We start from the raw sequence: 19247 nt of genomic DNA, 5'->3' as shown, positions 1-19247 counted from the left end.
AACCCAACAGATCGATGCGAAATAAGTACTGAAGATCTCTAGGCAGTGTTGAAATATCCAATTAACTTACTATTTTTTTTAATATCGTCGAGGTAGAAATCTCGGATTAAGACTACGAATCTCGCCAGACTATTTCTCGTTACATTATAAAAAGAAATGAAAAGTCGAAAGTACTATTGAGAGCAATGTCTGTATAGACCGGCCAAAGTAGCTGAATCGTTGGGGAAGAGAAGAACCATTGTTCGAAAACTAAGGAAGAACCCACGTACTTCTGCCCCAAGTCATGCAGGAATGACTGCTAACAGTTCTGGAAGAACCGTTCGCCCTTAGTTCCACCACAAAATTGCAAGTGGCTGCATTTTCAGGTAAGAACACACCAGCCAATAAAATAAGAGTATCGCACGAAATCATATTAATATCATTATAATAGAAATTTTTAATTAGTAAAACTTTACCAAAAATTATAGTATTGTAATTTGAATGCAATCGTTGTCTCTAACCTTGCTATTAGAGGTTGATGCGACTATAAAGAATAAATAAAAAAAAATTCCGTACGTAGTATGATACTGAATGAGAGAACAATGACCCGGATACAAAACAACGAAGAGTTTCAAGATACAAGAACTCTAATCGTTAAAACAATTTCCCTGCTTCATAACACTACAGTGTGTATAAGAAGATAAAATAAATATCAATGGTCGACGAGCTGCATTTGGACAGTATCACTCTTTTCGTCAAACTATCAGTATGTTAATTTTTCATTAACAATTTCATATATACAATTGCATTGTAACAGGAACACTATCTCGAGAAACAGAAAGCGCCAGCGATTATCAGTAATAAATGCCTTGAAAATAATGTAAAACGAGTTCGAAAGCAATTGCTTATTACGAACAGAATGTTGAGAGTTTATTTCAAGTATAACATGAATGTTAAGACTGACTCGACCAGTAAAAAATGTGACACTTTTATTCCTACAATACTAAATTTACAGCAGTGGGAGTAAAATAATAGTACAATACACTTGCGTTCTCGGCTCAATTTTATCAAGTGGGGATAAATCCAGAGAACGTGCTGATCACTTGACCGGCTTCCATTGCTGTATAGTATTGTATCAATATAAGTCACATTTTTTACAGATTGAATTCGTCTTAATATCCTTTATGACATAAAATAAGAAAAATTACATGGTTCCATTTAATAAAACTCAAGGCGACCTTCAGAAGTTTACTATGAAAAAATGTATCTTTGAAATGTTTGTATCATTATATACACTACCGGCCAAAAAACATTATTCCACGAGGATTTCATAAAATTAATGTGCTAAGATTGATTGAAAATAATTTTTTATTTGCATATACTGATTCCCGTAACTTTTATTATATTAGAACAGAATATGTAATGAGTTATTCATCAATCATGAACTCTGGTCCCATACTTTTGGCTGATAGTGTATATTGTCCAATAAACACAGATAAATTTTGGTTACCCACTTTTCTTAATACATTATCGTAAAATGCTGAAAAATTGAGCCAGGCCGTTAGAGTGAACACCTTCTATATCGGTTCTGGATACGTGCTCCAACATAAATCATGTACGTATTCTTCTGCAGTAGCATACACTAGTTCCAAAGCGCATATATTGAAACGATCTGGTAGCATTATTAACATCGGAACATCCAATCCGTTTATAACATTCTTGCAACGGAAATTTCACTCCCAGTAAACAGTACGAGTTCGAGGAACAATCGACAGCAATTTCTCACGTGGAACCATACAGCGAATATACAGGGTCAACCACGAATCGTGATCAGTAGAGATTACTCTGTTATTAGCAGTCCGATCGAAAATGTTTTTATCAGCATTATCAGCAAATTTTTTGTCAATTTTATTAATTTGTTATTATTTTATATAATAATTAATATAATATACATAATTCAAAAGTTAAGGTAAAAGTTATGTTATGATACTTACCGAATTCGTCTTGAAATTCTCTAACAGATAGGCGTAAAAAAATTAAGGTATATTTGCAAAAAATTGAAGGAGACCTTGAAAAATCATGAAAAAAAAGAGTTGACAAAACATTTGCTATAATCACGTTAAAGGTCTCTTGCAGTCATGCTATACCTGATAAAACCATTTTCGATCCGACTGCTAATAATAGAGTAGACTCTACTGATCGGGATTCGTGGTTCACCCTGTATGTAATAGAGAGCCGACAGGAAGTTCCATTCGCGGGTGTTCGAATGCTTCCGCGTAGACGGATGGTGCGATATCAACGCGATCCCGTAAAGAATACGAATTCTTCAAAGTTCATTAACTCTTTGCCGAGGGCGATACAAGATAGCCCGGAATTTCTTGCGTGGCCGCGGACTCGATAGTAAAAGCTGTGAATATTCGCAGGGCGGCGTTACGTATCTTCTTTCCCTCCCTTGAACACTATAAATTTTTCGCTGTGGTTCCGTGGAATGCACAAACACGGCAACTTTATTTTTCTCGCGTTTCGATTGCTCGCGCTTCGAACTGAAAAAGTTTAACATTAATACCTGCTTCAAATAAACAAGGCACGTAGGTAAAACTGTTGTGAAAATACTGCCATAGAGTTAGAAAAATGGTTAAACTTTGTTATACATTGGTAATTATAATATTTCGGACGCTTCGAAAAGCAAAACGTTTGTGAATACTTGAAAACATTGAATGTCCTAACGAGCATCAGATATGAGAATTATTTCTATTTGATTATTTGCATCGAAAGCCATTTTACGGACGCAATATTTAATATTTAGTAATAAATTAAATGTAAACAATGTCATGCGTATCACTTGAAACATATTTCATGGTTCACACAGTGCTATTCGTGAATTTTATGGAATTTATATCTGAAAATTGCTCAATCGAATATTCAACCAGGATTTATCGCGTGATATATTAAAAAACCAGTTCAATATGCAACGTGTTAACATTAACGAAGATAATAACCATATTTTATATTTTAGGAAGGAATTTCCTATGTAAATTAAAAATCCAATTTCTATTTGACTTGAATCTTTTGTCTTGAAAAAACTGCTTGAAAAAATAAAATAACTTCCAATACGCTTGGTTGTTATGCCTGTCTATTGCTTATTATTTCTACTAATGGTACAGACACTTAACAAATTAAACTATATGATATATTCTCCATCGATCAATTCTCCATCTACTCATAATTTATTTTTACTGCTGTAGAATAATGTTGCCATTGTTTACAAACATTTCCAGCATTTGAAATCATCGATGCTTTGCAAACGCCTGAGATAAGTGGTATTTAAATCTTTAATTGACAGATATTATTTCACCTTATTTTAATTAATTTCTTCACGTAAATATACCTTCTCCTAGATTGTATTTTTACTCGTTTAGCAGTCTATATATGTATACTGAATACTTTTAACACAGACAAAAGGACTGAAAATAGTTTATCTTCATAATTATGTAAACAGAGGGTAATAATATTGTAATATCTTTTAAGGTATCTAAACTTTACTACTTTAGTTTTATTCAACATATTCCCTATTTCATTCTATGTGCGATCTTTTAAACAGTCCATGAATTTCCTTCCGTATTAACAACTTTCACAAATTATTTAAAATAACACAATATGCGGAGTATATTATAAATCGTTTAAAAGTTAATCAAATTTAACCTATTCTTTGGCTGCGCGTATTATTGAATAAAATGTCGCTAATATGTTCAACCATTACCGTCTGTTTCTACTTAGAATAAATCTTGGCTATTGTACGGTACCATTTCTTCTCTAATACCTTATCTTTTGTAAAATTTATGAAACGTAATAATAACGTTAATAGAAAATCACTATAAACTCCTTCGTTCCTTCATAAAATTCCCGACTAATTAACTCGCGCAATAACAAATAACCCATTATCCGAAATGGAATATCTGAACCGTGTAACGGTAAAATTTTTCCAACTACTAAATCTTTGAAGAACGGCAATTAAGAACTTCTCTATCACTCCACAATCCAAGTTGTTTCTCGCTTCCGGTGCTAGAGTGGCAAGTTCCGCGAATAACGCGAAACATATTCACGGTGCACGCGACAACGGGTCCGCGCGCGTTTGTTGCCTTCGCTGAGGCGGAGGCGTTGGTGAAAAGTGTATTTTTTGTTCCGTGTTTATATTATACAGTTGTTGCGAAACTCTCAAGAACTTCCCACTCGTTTTCACTCGTTTCCCAGTTGTAAATTCCAACGGCGCATCGTGGCCCATTTATGCACGCGTTCCCTCGCATTCCTGGTCCCTTTCGCGAACAATTTTTCCCATTTCTTACCTCCCACCCCACCGCTGCACACGCAGCCCCTAAATTTCCCAGACGTTCGGTAGCTTTCAGCAGAACCGTGTAATTCCTTTCGAATTCACGCACGACCCGTTTCCACGCCTCCCCGACGAATCACGAGCCACGGTTCCCATAGCATCGCAGCGAAGATAATTCACCCGTCGGGTGTTTCGCACGTTCCACACAACTACTGTATACCTTGGCACTCGGTTCTCCCCCCCGCCCTCCCCACCCACACAACAAACAACCAACGAACTCACCTTTAACACCGTGGAGTATCTGCATCGGAGCTAGCAGCAACAGAAACATCGTCGCGATCATGTCCTTCCCCGTAGTCCTGCGGAATAAATCCTCCCGTCCGCTGGCCATCCTTAAAATACCAGCAAGTCGTCTGAACGACCAACGTAAACCGCGGACTCAATATTTCACGCACCACATTCGTTTTCGGTACACTGTGCGATGTGAAATCTATCTCTCCACAGAGCTCTCCCGATAGATCTTCCTCACCCGCGAGTCGAACACACTCTCACAGAGTACCCGATGATGTCACGCACAAACACGACGATTACAGACCCAGATTGATCCCGATCCAAGTTCAACGCAACGTGTAATCCACCAAAAACAAATGAAAAAAGTCAACCCCGTACTCTCGGTGATCACCTAGACAGCTGGGATCATTGGTCCCCGGGGGTTGCTAACCGATGGGGTAGTATTCTAGCAACCGGTCTACCCAAGCATCCGATTCCGGGCCTCGAAGTGGTACGAAACTCCTAGTACGGAAACGGAAAACGTTGCCCGGCTCGGAAGGATCCCCTTTCTCGATGTGTACAAACGGAACCCTTTTCGGCTTGTTGAAAGCGTGTCAGGCGGGAGCGTGAAGAACGCGGCGTGGAGCACGTGCACGCTCGATAAACGGCGGGCTACTGTACGGCCACAATGGTAAAAGGGTAAGAACCGAGAGAAATAGAAAGAGACCAAGAAAGAGACAGAGAGGAAGAGAAAGAGAGAGAGAGAGAGAAAGAGTGAGAGCGCCAGGTCCAGGGGCGTCGACAAGTAGCTAGGTGTAGGATCTCCGAAATTCGTTCGGGGATGATGATCGCGTGGTTATCCTTTAATGCGTAGACCCCAAAGATCGTTGATCACAGTCCACGGCCGATGATAGTTCAACGGTGTGCGTCTGGCGTATATCGGATGCGTGCGTTCGACAGAAGTTAACCACCACAACAACGTACCCGAGAAAGAGATGGAGTGAGAGCCCGCGACCGACTGACGGCGCCGTAGACGGAGGCCGGCACGACGCGATACGACCGATTCGTACGCTTACCCGAAACTAAGCGATTCGTGGCGAACGGCGCGCACCTGTCGTTCCGCGGGTCGCTGCGCATGTCCCTACGAAGGAAGCCGACTGCCACCCGCGGCAGAGCTCGCCCGCGTCCGGGGTGGGCGCGCAGATGGGAGAGAAACCGTGGCAGTCTCTGCATGAACGCGGAAAAGTAGTGGAATGGTCCCCTCTTGCACTTGGAATTAAGATTTTCCGTCCGATCTGAAACCCCCCCCCCCCCTTGCGTCCTTTACCGCCCGCGGAATTCCACCCGGTGATAGGATGGAACTTTTTGTACTTTTCGTTGGTGTAAAAATTGATGGGCGATATTATTTGATCGTGGGAGAAATTATTAGGTTGGAGAATTATGTTTTGTAACATATGCTTGTCTGAGAACAGAGAATGATTACAAGATTGTACCCTGGACAGTGAAGGATTAAATTTATTTTAAACTATTTAAGAATTGTTGTTGGAGAGAATATTTGAAGTTTTGTAAGTCGGATTTTTAGTGCTCTGGATAGTTATGCAGTTTAGCGGCTTTTCTCAATTTTAGCTATAAATTTCGCGGAAACTATGCCCAATCGGTGCTAACGCGTATAGGAAAAAGTTGTTCAAAATGTTGAGTTCTGTAACGTATACAAAGGTCATTGAAATTGGTGTTGAGTGTATGATTTCGAATAATTTCACACGCTTTTTTAAACTAAAATACCAAGAGTACATTACTTTTTCGACCCCCCTGCCCCTCGTCATTTTCCGTTTTCATGGTTAAATGAATCTATCTAAAAAACATCGCCGTGAAATACCTAAAATTGAGAAAAACCGCTAAATTTCATAATTACCGTCTTGTTTTTTACTAAATATAAATATTTAGAACATATTATTATTAGATACTTTATTTAATATGATAAATCCTATGACTAGATGCTTATTGTACTCACCAAGAAAAGTAAAAAATGTTCAATCAACATATGTAGGTCTTAAAATCAATTCTTTCGATAAAAAATACAAAAGTTCATTTTCACGTTTGTTACAGATGTTCCATTTTTATACAGAACTCATATCTACGGATCAGAGGTCGGCGTACATTTTCAGATATTCCTTTCGTATCTCTTATTGCCTGTTTTCATACAACCTTGAACTTGTGGTACCTCCAAACCAATTTATCTGATTACATTCAATATGTTGGGGAGTGACTCACTTACGATTTCGAACCCTCGTAAATATAAAAGTTGATTTTATATCGAAAAGATTTATGTTAGGGCATACCATGCATGCAATACCTTCAGTTTGTGTCAATCATTCAGTAGGTATTGATAAAAACGAACACAGAACGTCAACATCAGCGAAAAAAATGTATGAAAGATGTAATCAGATTGTAGTATATAAAGAGTGTTCCACTTATAACGAAAATCTAAATTAGTTCCACTGCCACTGAAAATAAGAAGAAATTAGTAATCAGACCATATAAACTGCTCTTAGTCATTTAAAAAATGTTTAGTAGCAACGGAAATAACATAGATAACTATTATAAGTGGAGCACCCTGTAAAACTGCAACGTTCAATTAGAAGTCTGTACTTTAATATTTAATATAAACGTAACAACGATATCTTCAACGAATCTTCTCAATTATTCGTCTACTCTAATTTTACCTTACGTGAATTGTAATTTCTCATTTAATGACTTAAACGGTTATCTAATTCAGTGTGTGCCAATTGTGTGACGTGTTTACGCATCACAAAAATTAGTTTCTCATTTCTTTCGATAATTGCATAATTCTTTACAGTACTTTACTAGTCAGATGACCTTGAAGAGAGTAGTATTTCGCAAGATGGCGTCAATGATTCCAGAACAGCCGGGTGTCATCAGTACCGTTGTCCCCCAGTGGTCGGTCAAACACCTGTTTCCTATTGAGTCACGCTACCTGACTTCTTCCTTTTCAGGGGATAAATAAAAAAATCGAGTCCACGACGTCTTGGTATTACTGCTATAGTCTTCATCGACATGGTTCAACGTGAAAATAAATGGAACTGTAACGAAATCGTTCATGCAGCTACATAATTTATGCATGTTCATTCAAAGTTGGTAATACAATATTAAAATATTATAATAAAATATTGTCCTGTTGTAAAAAAATTAAAAATTCATACTGTAAGAAAATTATAATGTTTAATTAAATGTATTACAGTAAATTTCAGAAATTCCATACCGTTATACACTGAATTGGAATTCGATATGAGGCATGCAACTTCCAGTAGTCTTGTTCGACCTTAAAAACACATCTACATAATTTTATATTAATATATCATATATCGAAGATCACAGAATATAATTACTTTTCGGTCCCATATGATCGCTACAATAATAGAAAAACATTCTATTCACGAAGCGGTAATGCCGCGACAGATTTTAATCCCCCTCGCGTCTGCGCCATTCAGACCATCGAGAATATAATTAGATCAGCAATCAATCGTAATCGCGACAACATACTTGATCACATTTGAATATGCGCGATCATGCTCCAGTTACTCGCAAATTTTGGTTATTTACGTTTACGACGATAGGTCAGTCGACGTTACGTTTTAATTAACGCTACCTAAATTCCCTATAAAGCAAACAAATTGAAAAGCATGGAATTTCTTTTTGGTCAAGTGAATTTTCCGGTTGCTCGGCGCCCATCGTAATTACTAGCGGGGCGCTTATTAGCATGAGAGCGTGTAATTGGGCCGGACAAAGGAGATAATGTATGTAACGACAAATGAAAATTTTGCGAACCGCGCGCGCGATTTGACAAATAGCGAATTCTGAGCTTTCTGGGCTATTGTATTTTTCGCAAACGTGCCGTACCGAGTCGAATCGACGTTCTTCTACGTTCCCACCGTAATCCGTTTCGTTTCTGAAAGTTTTCTTTTTTTTCAGTCCACGAACGTGATCTTCTTGGTACGGCTGTATTCCACGTCAGAGCAGACGAAGCATAGTTATCAGCGGTATGAAATGTAAATTCCCACGGAATTGAAAGAAAATACCAGGCAACTGTTATTAACATTCTTGTTTTTCCAGCGGTACAGGAGAAACTATTATGCAAACTGGTTCTCACTATTTCGTCTAAATATTCGCTGGATAATGATCCCATTGTTTTCGTTTACGATCGAACAATTGAATAGTGTTTCGGTCTCCTATGGCCTCTGGCGTTTAAATTTCGAGACATGTGAAAATTAATGCGTTCGAACATATAAGAAATATAATAGATGTTGAAGGAAAGAGTTTATGACTTTACAGGTTTATAATACTCACCAGGAAAAAGATAAAATACTGAAACCATAATAAATGGAATTCTACATGGAAAAATTAACTGAAAATATAAAAATAACATTTTTTTCTAAAAAGCAATTTTTAAGATTTCTGTCTTCTAATTATATCGGGTTTTATTAATTTATTGTAGGAAGCAAACAATTGCGTAATACTATCAAAGTTTTAATGATTATCTTAAATGAGATTCATCATTATTGAATGGATACATAAACTACGTTGTCCTGAAGTACATAAATATATAAAAGGTAATTAACCCTCCATGACCCCGGTTATTTTTACTGCTCCCGTCACCTCTTTGGGTCTTTTATGTCCAGACCTATTTATTTATCTGATAGGCTTCCAAAACATTCAGAGGAACTTTCCAATGCCTCTAATACATGATGCAATAGTTTTTAAAGTTGAATATTCAAACGTTTTTCAATAACAATCCCTTCGTTTCGGAGATATTTGAGCTCTTTCGCTTGCGCTATAAAAGACCCAGGGTCACAGAGGATTAATACTAAGCAGATACATAAGTTAATGTACATAATGCTCAGATACACATAGATTCAATTAATTTTCAATTTCAAATTAGTCGAAATTGAAGTTCGATATGAAAACACTTTAGACTGCAACGTTTTTATTCTGTTTTTTACATAAAATGATTTTTAGCTTATATTACCAATTCAGTGAAATCATAAATAAGTGCACTTTTCAGAATGATTTCCAATTATATTAACTATAAGATAAAGTGAATTTTGTAAAAGTTCTTAGTCACAAGCATCGATTTTGACCTTGAGTCGAGAGCGTGGTACACATGCATAGAAGGCCAAGGATAGAGGCTCGAAACGATGTTGAATTAACTGATTATGATTCCACACGAATTCTTCGATGAGAAGGCCAAGTGAAGCATTCATTAATTATCCTGTCAATGCATTGCAAGGGTAAGTAACTGATTGGCAAAAAAAAAACTCAATAACTCTTCTGGGCCAAGATGACGACGTTGAAAATGGAACGACACTTTACACTGACGTTCTAACGGTTTATGAATGAGAACCAAGTGCAATATGCCACCAAGAATAATCTTATAATCCTGAGAATTGTTAGAAGAAAGCAGAGAATGCATTGAAAGATACTGAAATAAATGCACAATCGTATTGTTTCATATGTTAAAGAATAATGTCCTGATTCCTATGGAAAGGAATGCAATGTTGTTGATAAAGAAATTTAATAGTAAACTGTTTTTTCCGATGTGATCAACGTAGAGATTAAATGTTTACAACTTTTCGTTACACTTCATGATCTCCAAGACGTATTACAGGAGAATAATAGAAACATATCACTGAAGCTGTACTAGCTGAAATTGCACATTTATTGTTTGAAATAATAAATCCTAGTTAAGTACAGATTAGATTACGAATACCTTATTGCGTGTTTTATTAACCTTTTGAGCGCTATGAACACATATATGCGTTCGGCAAAATCATTCACCATGGGCTATGAACGCATATATGGATATTCACATAACCATTCAATTTGGGCTATGAACGCATTTCAGAGTTAGCCGGCCCAGCATGCGCGTTGTCGTAAAAAGTGGGCAGCCCACAGCACACGTCGCACAACTCAGCACTCAAAGGGTTAATTAACCAGTGTTCACTTGCGCATAATATTTCTTTTATTTACTACGATTCCATAAATACATAAATGAGAATAGATTTTTATTTTCAGGAAACATGATTTTCCATTAGAATTAATGAAGCTTGGCACAGTAGTAATAAAATGTTTTGTATACAATATCTATAAATACGGAATATATTCTCTTGATATACACTAAAATTTAATTACAATTTGAAATAAATTTTCTTCCTGTAGTTCTCTGTAAAAACATTTCACATAAGCAACATTTTGGTTCCATTAACAACCAGGAGAATAATTTACTCTGCGTATACAGATACAAAAAATTGTGCACAATAATATATTCAGTAATGTAGTGTAATGTGTAAATACAAGTGAAGTAATTAAACCTTTATCGATTTCATTCTCTTTCAAACAATTTTATAGTTCTATTTTTGTAATTGAATATTCTCGTTCGAATTCAGGTAAAAATAAATCTTAACATGAAAATACGAGCGAAGTACCAGGATGTAGCGTGTTTTTTTCATATTTTTCATAATGATTTCCATCCTTTCTTATTCGTGTATTTAATACATTTGCGGGACCGTTTCCATTATCATTGATGGCATGGGCTATAATTTAGATAATGTAGCTTCATTACACTTTCGGATGAGAAATTGCGAGCGACTTGTATCATGTAAACACCGCACGTGTGATGTTTTATGTAAAATTATGTTTCGTAAATGTTGCATCCTCGATATGAAATTTCGGTCGTTCCCATCTCGCATTACAATGTAAACAGAATGTAGGGACTAGCTAAACGTACAATTAGGGAGCTTCATTGAATTTCTAACGAATCTATAGGATCGTATAAACTCAGGAACCGACACCATCTTTGTCGTGTCTATAACAAAAATATAGTACCGTATATTCTTTACTGTATTTCCCAAACCAGGTAGTCAAATATTCTCCAACGTAAATTATAAAAATTACATAATTATATCTGTCTATACAATTCACTTCAACTAAATTGCAAAATTAAATTTGGTTCATTAAATAAAACAGTAGATTTGTCACGAAATTTCACAAGAGTTTTCTCAAATAATTTCAAATGTCGTATTTATTTATATGTAGAAAACGCCCCTTAAAATACAACGATAATATAAAAGGTACAAAGTTTTCATTTAAATTAACATTTCCGTAGAAGGATCGCGATCCATACTTCATTTGAAAATTCCAAGTGCTCGAAATTTCGGAACACTTCAATGAACTAGACTAAGTAATTGCGACGATTTAATGAACGCAGCGTGTTTCGCTCTTCTGCCGAAGCTGCAAAGCCGTTTATATTTGCTGGCCTGAACCTGCCTGAACTTCTCTGCCTCGTATCCACTTCGCTGTTTTTAACTTTCAACTTCGCGATGATGTTCCCTAGCTGTGAAGTGTCTACTAATTGGAGCAGCCGATTGGAGTAGTAATAAAAGCGATATCGTCGGACTGTCGATGATCATTGTAGGATAGGAATGTGTATCACACACAAAATTGAAATTAGTCTAACATTTTCTTTTTGTCATGACATGTATAAAGTCGGTAATAGAATAAGGACGTTTCAATTTTTTACTTTCGTAACAATACACACACGCAATCATACCGGACACATACGCCTGAACCGAGCGATTGACCTCCGAAATGTTTTCATTTTGGGTCTTTGACACGTCAAAGCATATCTACGTTTGCGAACGACAATTTTCGTAATATAATTATACGACGGAACACATGTAATCAATGTTATAGTTTCAGTAACAGCAATCACCATGGCGGTAGAATTTTCATGTCCTTAAAATCTTTGTTCCATTCAAGTGGAAATAAAAATCCAATTATAGGAGACAGGTGGAAATTGGAGAGTAAGCACTTCAGATTACGTTTCTGCAGATAAGGAGGATCGATTCTCCTTCGATTCTGTGCGACTGCTTCTGGATTCCGATAAACGTAAATGGATGAGCCTGTTAAGATACTCGATGCGAAAAGCAATTAGAAAAAATAAATTAACTAAAACGAATTGATACATTCTGAAGATTTATCGATAAAACTGAGACCATTCGAAATGAATAATCTTCATATAAAGCTTTCTATTCAGACTTATGGTAAACTTTGGAATGTTCTAGAGTAAAAACACGAATATTTTTTTTTTGAATGAATATCTGATATTTTACGACAAATATCAAATTATTGATTTGTCGTAAGGTATAAAACGAGAAATAGGAATTGTCTTTACAATGACAATTTAGACGAGTGCATTAAATATGACACAATTAAGCAATTTTCCATCCAGTTATCAACGTTAATTAAACACAGAAACACAGATCATCTACACTTTTAACGAATCATACATACATAGACACATCTCTAATGTAAATATTAAATTTTCACTCGACAGTCAAAACACATTCGAGCGTCAGGCAGAACAAACTTACCTTTCGAATCTAACACATCCAATATTTCATCAATCGACTTATTAGTCAAACGTACATACACATGTGATAATATTTAATGAATAACGTAAACTTAAATACGCAATTCGGCGATGCACCTGGCGTCTTTAGATATTACTGCTTTAACTATTCGCGATAATCTTTCCGTCAATGTTTTAATTGTCTGTGAATTAATTTCTTTCAGCATTCAAACGAACACTTTTTATCCGACTTGTAGTTTAGAAAAACAACCTGTAGATAAAGAACACTTTAATCCTTTAACAGAGTGTGACATATACATCATATCTAGAAAATCATATTTCCAAATAGCAAGAAATAATTTTTTCTCCGAAAGAGGTAATTGGGCGTTAAAGAGTTAATACTAGAATTACCAAACCCGTAAAAATGACGGAATTCAGATTTTTTATTTCACAATTACTGAAATTATAAAGACACTTTCGTAGGTAATCAGGTCAACCTTTAATTTATTATATATTTTGCATTACACTATACTGTGCAATAATGTATTACATACTATAGTATGTAATATATATTGATATTGATATAGATATTGATATATTATACAATACATTTAGTGTGCATTTAATGCTGGTAGTTCTAGTGTTAATAATGACACACTTATGGACTCCAATTTTATTATCGCATATTAATTAAAAAGTTTATTCACAACACCTTTTTCGGTACATTTTATTATACCACGATATCCTACTGTATCTACACGTAGCCGCACTTAGTACACCAGCTATGCAGCTGTAACAATAACAAAACAAATGAAGCAATTATTAAACCTTTAATCTGTGACTTAAATTACATTCTATTAAAAAAAATCATATGCCCGGATACTTTAAAGCGTAGTATAGTATGCTGTATGCTTTTAAATAAATTATTTCCTAGCTCTACTACGTTTCATAAAAACGGGTTAGATAAATGATGAAACTTCCAAGATGAACTTCACTACATCTTACCAGTTCACTACATCTAAACAGTGCGACCATAGAAAAGAAACAATACACGCGCCCGTAAGTAGAGCAACATCGCGAGATGTCGACAAATTGCTACAAACACAACGCAACACGAAGCGTAATACAACGAAAAAACCTGCCTCGAGTGTTCCCGCTGCCACACGTGGAAACGTCTATTTTACGACGAGACAGAACAAAAGCGAATTAGCAATTTTTATCGGTGATTCCCGCCATCGGAATCGGGAGTGAACCAGAATCTAGGCCGCAGTTACGACACCATTCGTTCGTACCCCGGACGGTTTCACCCCCGATTTTTTCTATTGTTATCCCTCTGAGCTTCGAATTCCTGGAGCGTCATTCCGTTTCGTTGATTTCGCCTTCAGGGAGCATCACCGCTCGAATGAAACCTAAATTACACGTTACACGTAATCGTTTCGCCGCCTCTGTGTATATCACCGCGGTTCATTCTTCATGGTTTCCAGCGTGAACTTTATAAAAACTTCGGAAAACCGCGGCGGCATTCTCCCCCCGCCGCCCTCGCGGCATATAAATGCCTGGGGGCCGTAATTGCGGCAAGGAATCGACGATTTCGCCGGCAATTCGACGTTCACGGGGCGGTAAATAATTACACTGGCTCTGTTTGCTAAGCGATTATTAAAAGCTCGAACGTACTTCGATTAATTAAGTCGCCGTCGAGAGCTCGCGCGCGGAAATATTTTCTTCTCTCGCGGTAATTATACCGAGCGTGCGCGGAAATTCTACGGCAAAACTTCGGCGACGCATAAGACTCGTCCATACAAATAAAATAATCCGGGAATTATTCATTCATGAGTTATAAATTGTTGTGCTTTCCGCTTTTAGGACGATTAAAACTTCAAAATGCGGGGAGTAATTATAGGCTTGTAAGAGCTATCGTTGAAGAAAAACGATCGAGAGGTCTGTGCAGGATTTGTTTGAGTTTCGACCCTGTAACTCCCAGACCCTTGAATCGTTATTTTAATATTATGAGGTTGACATATATGTTGATATATATGTCAATATTAAACCGACCTATTTTAATAAATTTTTTTCTTCCATTTTTGGAGGAAACACTTAAATTTCTCACCCCAAGAAGGTTCAGGTGTACTTCACATCAGTGAAACTACGAATCCTTATGGACGCACTGTTAGTTTAAAGGGTTAATAATCACTGGTAAGTGTAATACACATTCGCTATAGTAAAGTTATTAGGCATATCAATGAGTAATCGACTGTTTTCTTAATAATATGGTAAGACAATTTAATTTCAATTAAATTTTTCTTTCCTGAATAATCACATACAGTGACGACCGTCTGAGTCAAATGATTCACCGAACGTAGCCGGCCGATTTTTTATCCTACAGGCTCTCCGTGGCTCTGGGAAATAACGGAGAGAGTGAGTAAGGTTATATTGAACAATGAAGGGCCGTTTTGGAGAAGGGGGGGGGGCGAGGCCTGTCCCTTTCGCCGGCACCTATTTGGCGGATTGTGCAGCTTTTGTCCACTCGAATCAGTCGGCTAACAAGTCTCTGTTCCCTTATCCATTCGCGCGCCGAATCGATGAAGTTGCAAAAAAAGATTTAACGTCAGCTCTTGGCTGAAAGGTCGTTCTCTTATCGATTACGGACGGGGAAAAAATAGGAAAGGCCGGACGAGGGCGGAGAGAGAATGGAAATCTGCGATTTTTTTTTCTGTTCCTCACGACAGAAGAAATTCGTTAACGCGGATACGACGGCAGACGAGTGTGAAAGACGGGCGAAAAATATCCTGTCAATGTTTGCGCGGCTGGGCTCGTGGAAAAGGCCACTTCCGTTTGGCGTACGATGTCGGACTTCTTGCCGCACTACGAGAATTTAATATCGGATGTCCTAGTTCCTCGTAGGGCTGAAACCACCACATTCTACCGGGGATTATTCAGCCATATGCATAAGATTTCTTTGTACCGGAAAGCAGCCGGCGACGATTTAGTGGGGGACTTGGCCCACGTCGGAAGAAGACGGTGAATGATGATGGAAAACCCTTGCACGTGGCTTTCGCCGGGGAAACTTCTGGGTACAAAATACGCTTTCGAATTTTATTTGCAGATAACGTCTAATATGATACTTCTTGGACCAACTGTACGACGAATGATATCATGTGGCCATTATCGGTGTTGTTTCGTTTATAGTAATCGAACGGGCGTCGTACGCCAAATTAATATCGTCCTGATTGATAAAAAATTTAATATAGTTAGGACCCGAAAACAAGGCTACAATTTGATATTTACTTGATGTTGTTTGTATTAATTCTCGTGATGTACTGAATCTTTGACAAGATGGAAGCGCCTTGAGAATCCGCATTTTCCCTGATTGGCGAAAGTCTCTTTCGAAGGCGTTTCCCCTCAGTTACAAATTATGTTTGCTTGAGCTCTGAAGAAGGAGGAAGAATTCCTGGGTTCTCCAAGTTGGCATGATTGTGGAAATCTTTCTTTCAGGACGAAGTGTACCCGAGAAGTTAATTAAGCACGTGGTCAAGATTTCTCTACTCCGAGTCTGCGAGTGTCTACTATGGTATGAGTATATGGCCGTATTGGTCCGCGAATTGGCGGTAGAAATCAACACGTACGGAACGAATTGTAGATCAAATGTTAGAAGCACTTGTCTATTGTTCGACGCTAAAAGGTATCGAAATTACGTGTTTTATGGTTTTACATATATACGTGTCTTTTTTCTTACAGGTGACACGTTCGTTGCAAAGAGACTGGATTATTTAAATACCGTTACAAAATTTTTTGATAAAATTAATATTGCAGTATAATTTAAATCAAAGCCTTCAGTGACTAAACCCATATATTTTCGACGATTTATGACTTAAAAACGAAATAAAGTGCAACTAGTTACGTACAGCCTTTTTCATTATGTCAATAAACGGGTTAAATAATTAATTCTGCGACGCATCAGTCGGATAACGAAGTTGCGTCACTCGAGATCTAGACCTTATGCCTGTGCTAAAATGCAGACTAAGACTTTGGATGAAATTTTCATTCAAAAATTCGGGACAGACCAGAAATGCCAAGCTTCGCCTTCCATGGGTTGGTCTTCCGAGGGTTAAAAGAATGTAAAGGTATTTTCACATAGAATTTGCTGTTCTTTTAGTGATTAGTACCTTTTTGGGTACTTGTTAGGTGGACTAATTGTCTGGAAGCTTGATCAACTGATTCCATTAGGATTATGGCAGGTTGAATAGAATTACATCGTAATTGAATCCTAAGGGAACTGATTGAAGACGTACGAAGGTTGTATGAATTTTCTAAATTAAAAAAATCGGATATTGTGATCCATCATGTGAAATTAATTCGAAACTGTCGAGTGAAATTTTACTGGTTTTGAATATTTATCAAACATGAATACAATTTATAAACGTTGTTTATATTATATTGTTATTGTAATAAGAAGGGCAGCAGAAATAAAGTTTTGTACAGACTTTTTGCACAAAGATGTATATATTTGTTTCACAGATTCGTTCATCGACACAGATAATCGCAGAATGCCCGCTCGGTTGTTTGTCCGAGTTTTTATATAATATCGTAATCGAAGGTTCGAGAATTCTCCAGATCTTGTAATACCATGAAAAGAGCTACACATGAAATATTCGCTGTAATACCATGAAAAGAGTTACGCATGAAATACCCGCCGCTACTACAATGATCTGGTGAATTCCAGAAAATTCCTTACATTATCTATATTTCAATTTATTTTAAAAGGTAGGAATATTGATATGAAGCGAGCAATATCCCAATGATCGTCTGCGTATTCAATAAATAATATTCCATAATAACATAATAATGGGAAGCCATGTTAACGAAATCGTATTCAATAACACAAGTACATACATAGGTATGTTCAATTCACTTTTCGAAGATTAACATTTTAATCCAAATTTTCAACATTTTTAACGAACAATGTTTCGTGGGTATATAATATTCGTATGTGTGAACTGTGTCAATGGTCTGAATTCTCAAATCTATCAAAAAATTTGTTGTCATTATTATTCAGTGTTAGTCCTTGATCGTTGTGTTAATTTGTGTAAATGTTATCCATTACATTTTTTTATTTCTTTATTTGTTATATTTTAAATTATCAGGCCAAATATAGAGGTAAGACAACGAGCTTGAATTACAAGTTTTGTCTTACTTCAATTTATATTATCTAACGCGCTTATTATTTTCCAATTGCATTGAAGGATCTGTTTGGTAAAGCTGGGAAGTGGTTGTACTTAGAATAATGAGATGATAAGCTTGAGTAAAGAGTTGAACTTGGTCTATAAGGGAAGTGAAGGAACTAAAGGAACTTGAGGAAATTGTACTGCCTGATGCAACTATGTGGACTACGAGAGAGTTAATAGGTACTTGTAGAATAACACTTTACCACTATTTATTACTATGTTCATAGAAAATGCGAAAACATATACATAAGGAAATTAATGTAGAAGAAAATATTCAGAAATACATTAATGCTTGTTCAGTTTTCTTTAAATTTAAGAATCAATGTTTGACGGACGTGTGCACACGTTTCGTCACGGCACAGCAAAGCACTTCAATTTATTTTAAGAAACAATTTTAAAAGTAATCATTTTCTATTTAAGATAATAAAATAATTAGATACGAATTCAATAGCTCAGCTGAGACATATATTTTGTAATATTATATTTCAGTCGCTTTTAAACTAATATTTGTTCTCCAATTTATTTCGAATTTCAATATACACGCTTCACTTCCGCAGATGAACTGTACATCGTCATAAATAAATTTAAAATTAACGTTTATTAACAAATTAGAGTCGTCTCGTTTAAAATGATGAATATTTGCTTTCCATAGACGTTGATATTGCCAACGTGTGCGGTATGTATTAACTTAAATGCTTGACAAATTTCTCCCCGAGAAAAGTTTTGGATTTGCATATGAAAAAGCTCATTTAATGGCGTACGTTCATTCTGGAAACTGATGAGGTACTTTTGCCCAATATGATTGATACGGGCAAAGATTAATTAATAACACGGACGGGGTAGTGGGGGGCTGCCGACGGGGTGAATGTTGCAAAATCGAGAGATAAATTTTCTGTTTCATTTCGAAATGAGCGTTCATCTATATTTTACTGATTACACGTTCGCGAAACTTTTGGCGAAACAAGTCGTAAGGGGTGAAAGGCTGTTGAAATTGAAATATGCCTGTGGGAGGACGCCAACGGGT

At 36.6% G+C, this 19247-nt stretch overlaps 1 protein-coding gene across 1 annotated transcript in view; it reads right to left on the bottom strand.

Annotated features, from left to right (window-relative positions):
- LOC107191913 (hemicentin-1) overlaps positions 1-4813 on the bottom strand; it is a 423923-nt gene extending 419110 nt beyond the window's left edge. The window contains exon 1 of the mRNA XM_015581060.1: positions 4589-4813. Coding sequence (XP_015436546.1) covers positions 4589-4697 — 109 coding nt within the window. The 5' untranslated portion in view covers positions 4698-4813. The remainder of the gene's footprint in view (positions 1-4588) is intronic.
- Positions 4814-19247: the final 14434 nt, after the last annotated feature.

Source organism: Dufourea novaeangliae, unplaced genomic scaffold (genome assembly GCF_001272555.1).
Source record: "Dufourea novaeangliae isolate 0120121106 unplaced genomic scaffold, ASM127255v1 scaffold248, whole genome shotgun sequence".
NCBI lineage: Eukaryota > Metazoa > Arthropoda > Insecta > Hymenoptera > Halictidae > Dufourea > Dufourea novaeangliae.
The sequence above is the reverse complement of the archived record's forward strand: the minus strand, read 5'-3'. Positions and strand labels throughout refer to the sequence as shown.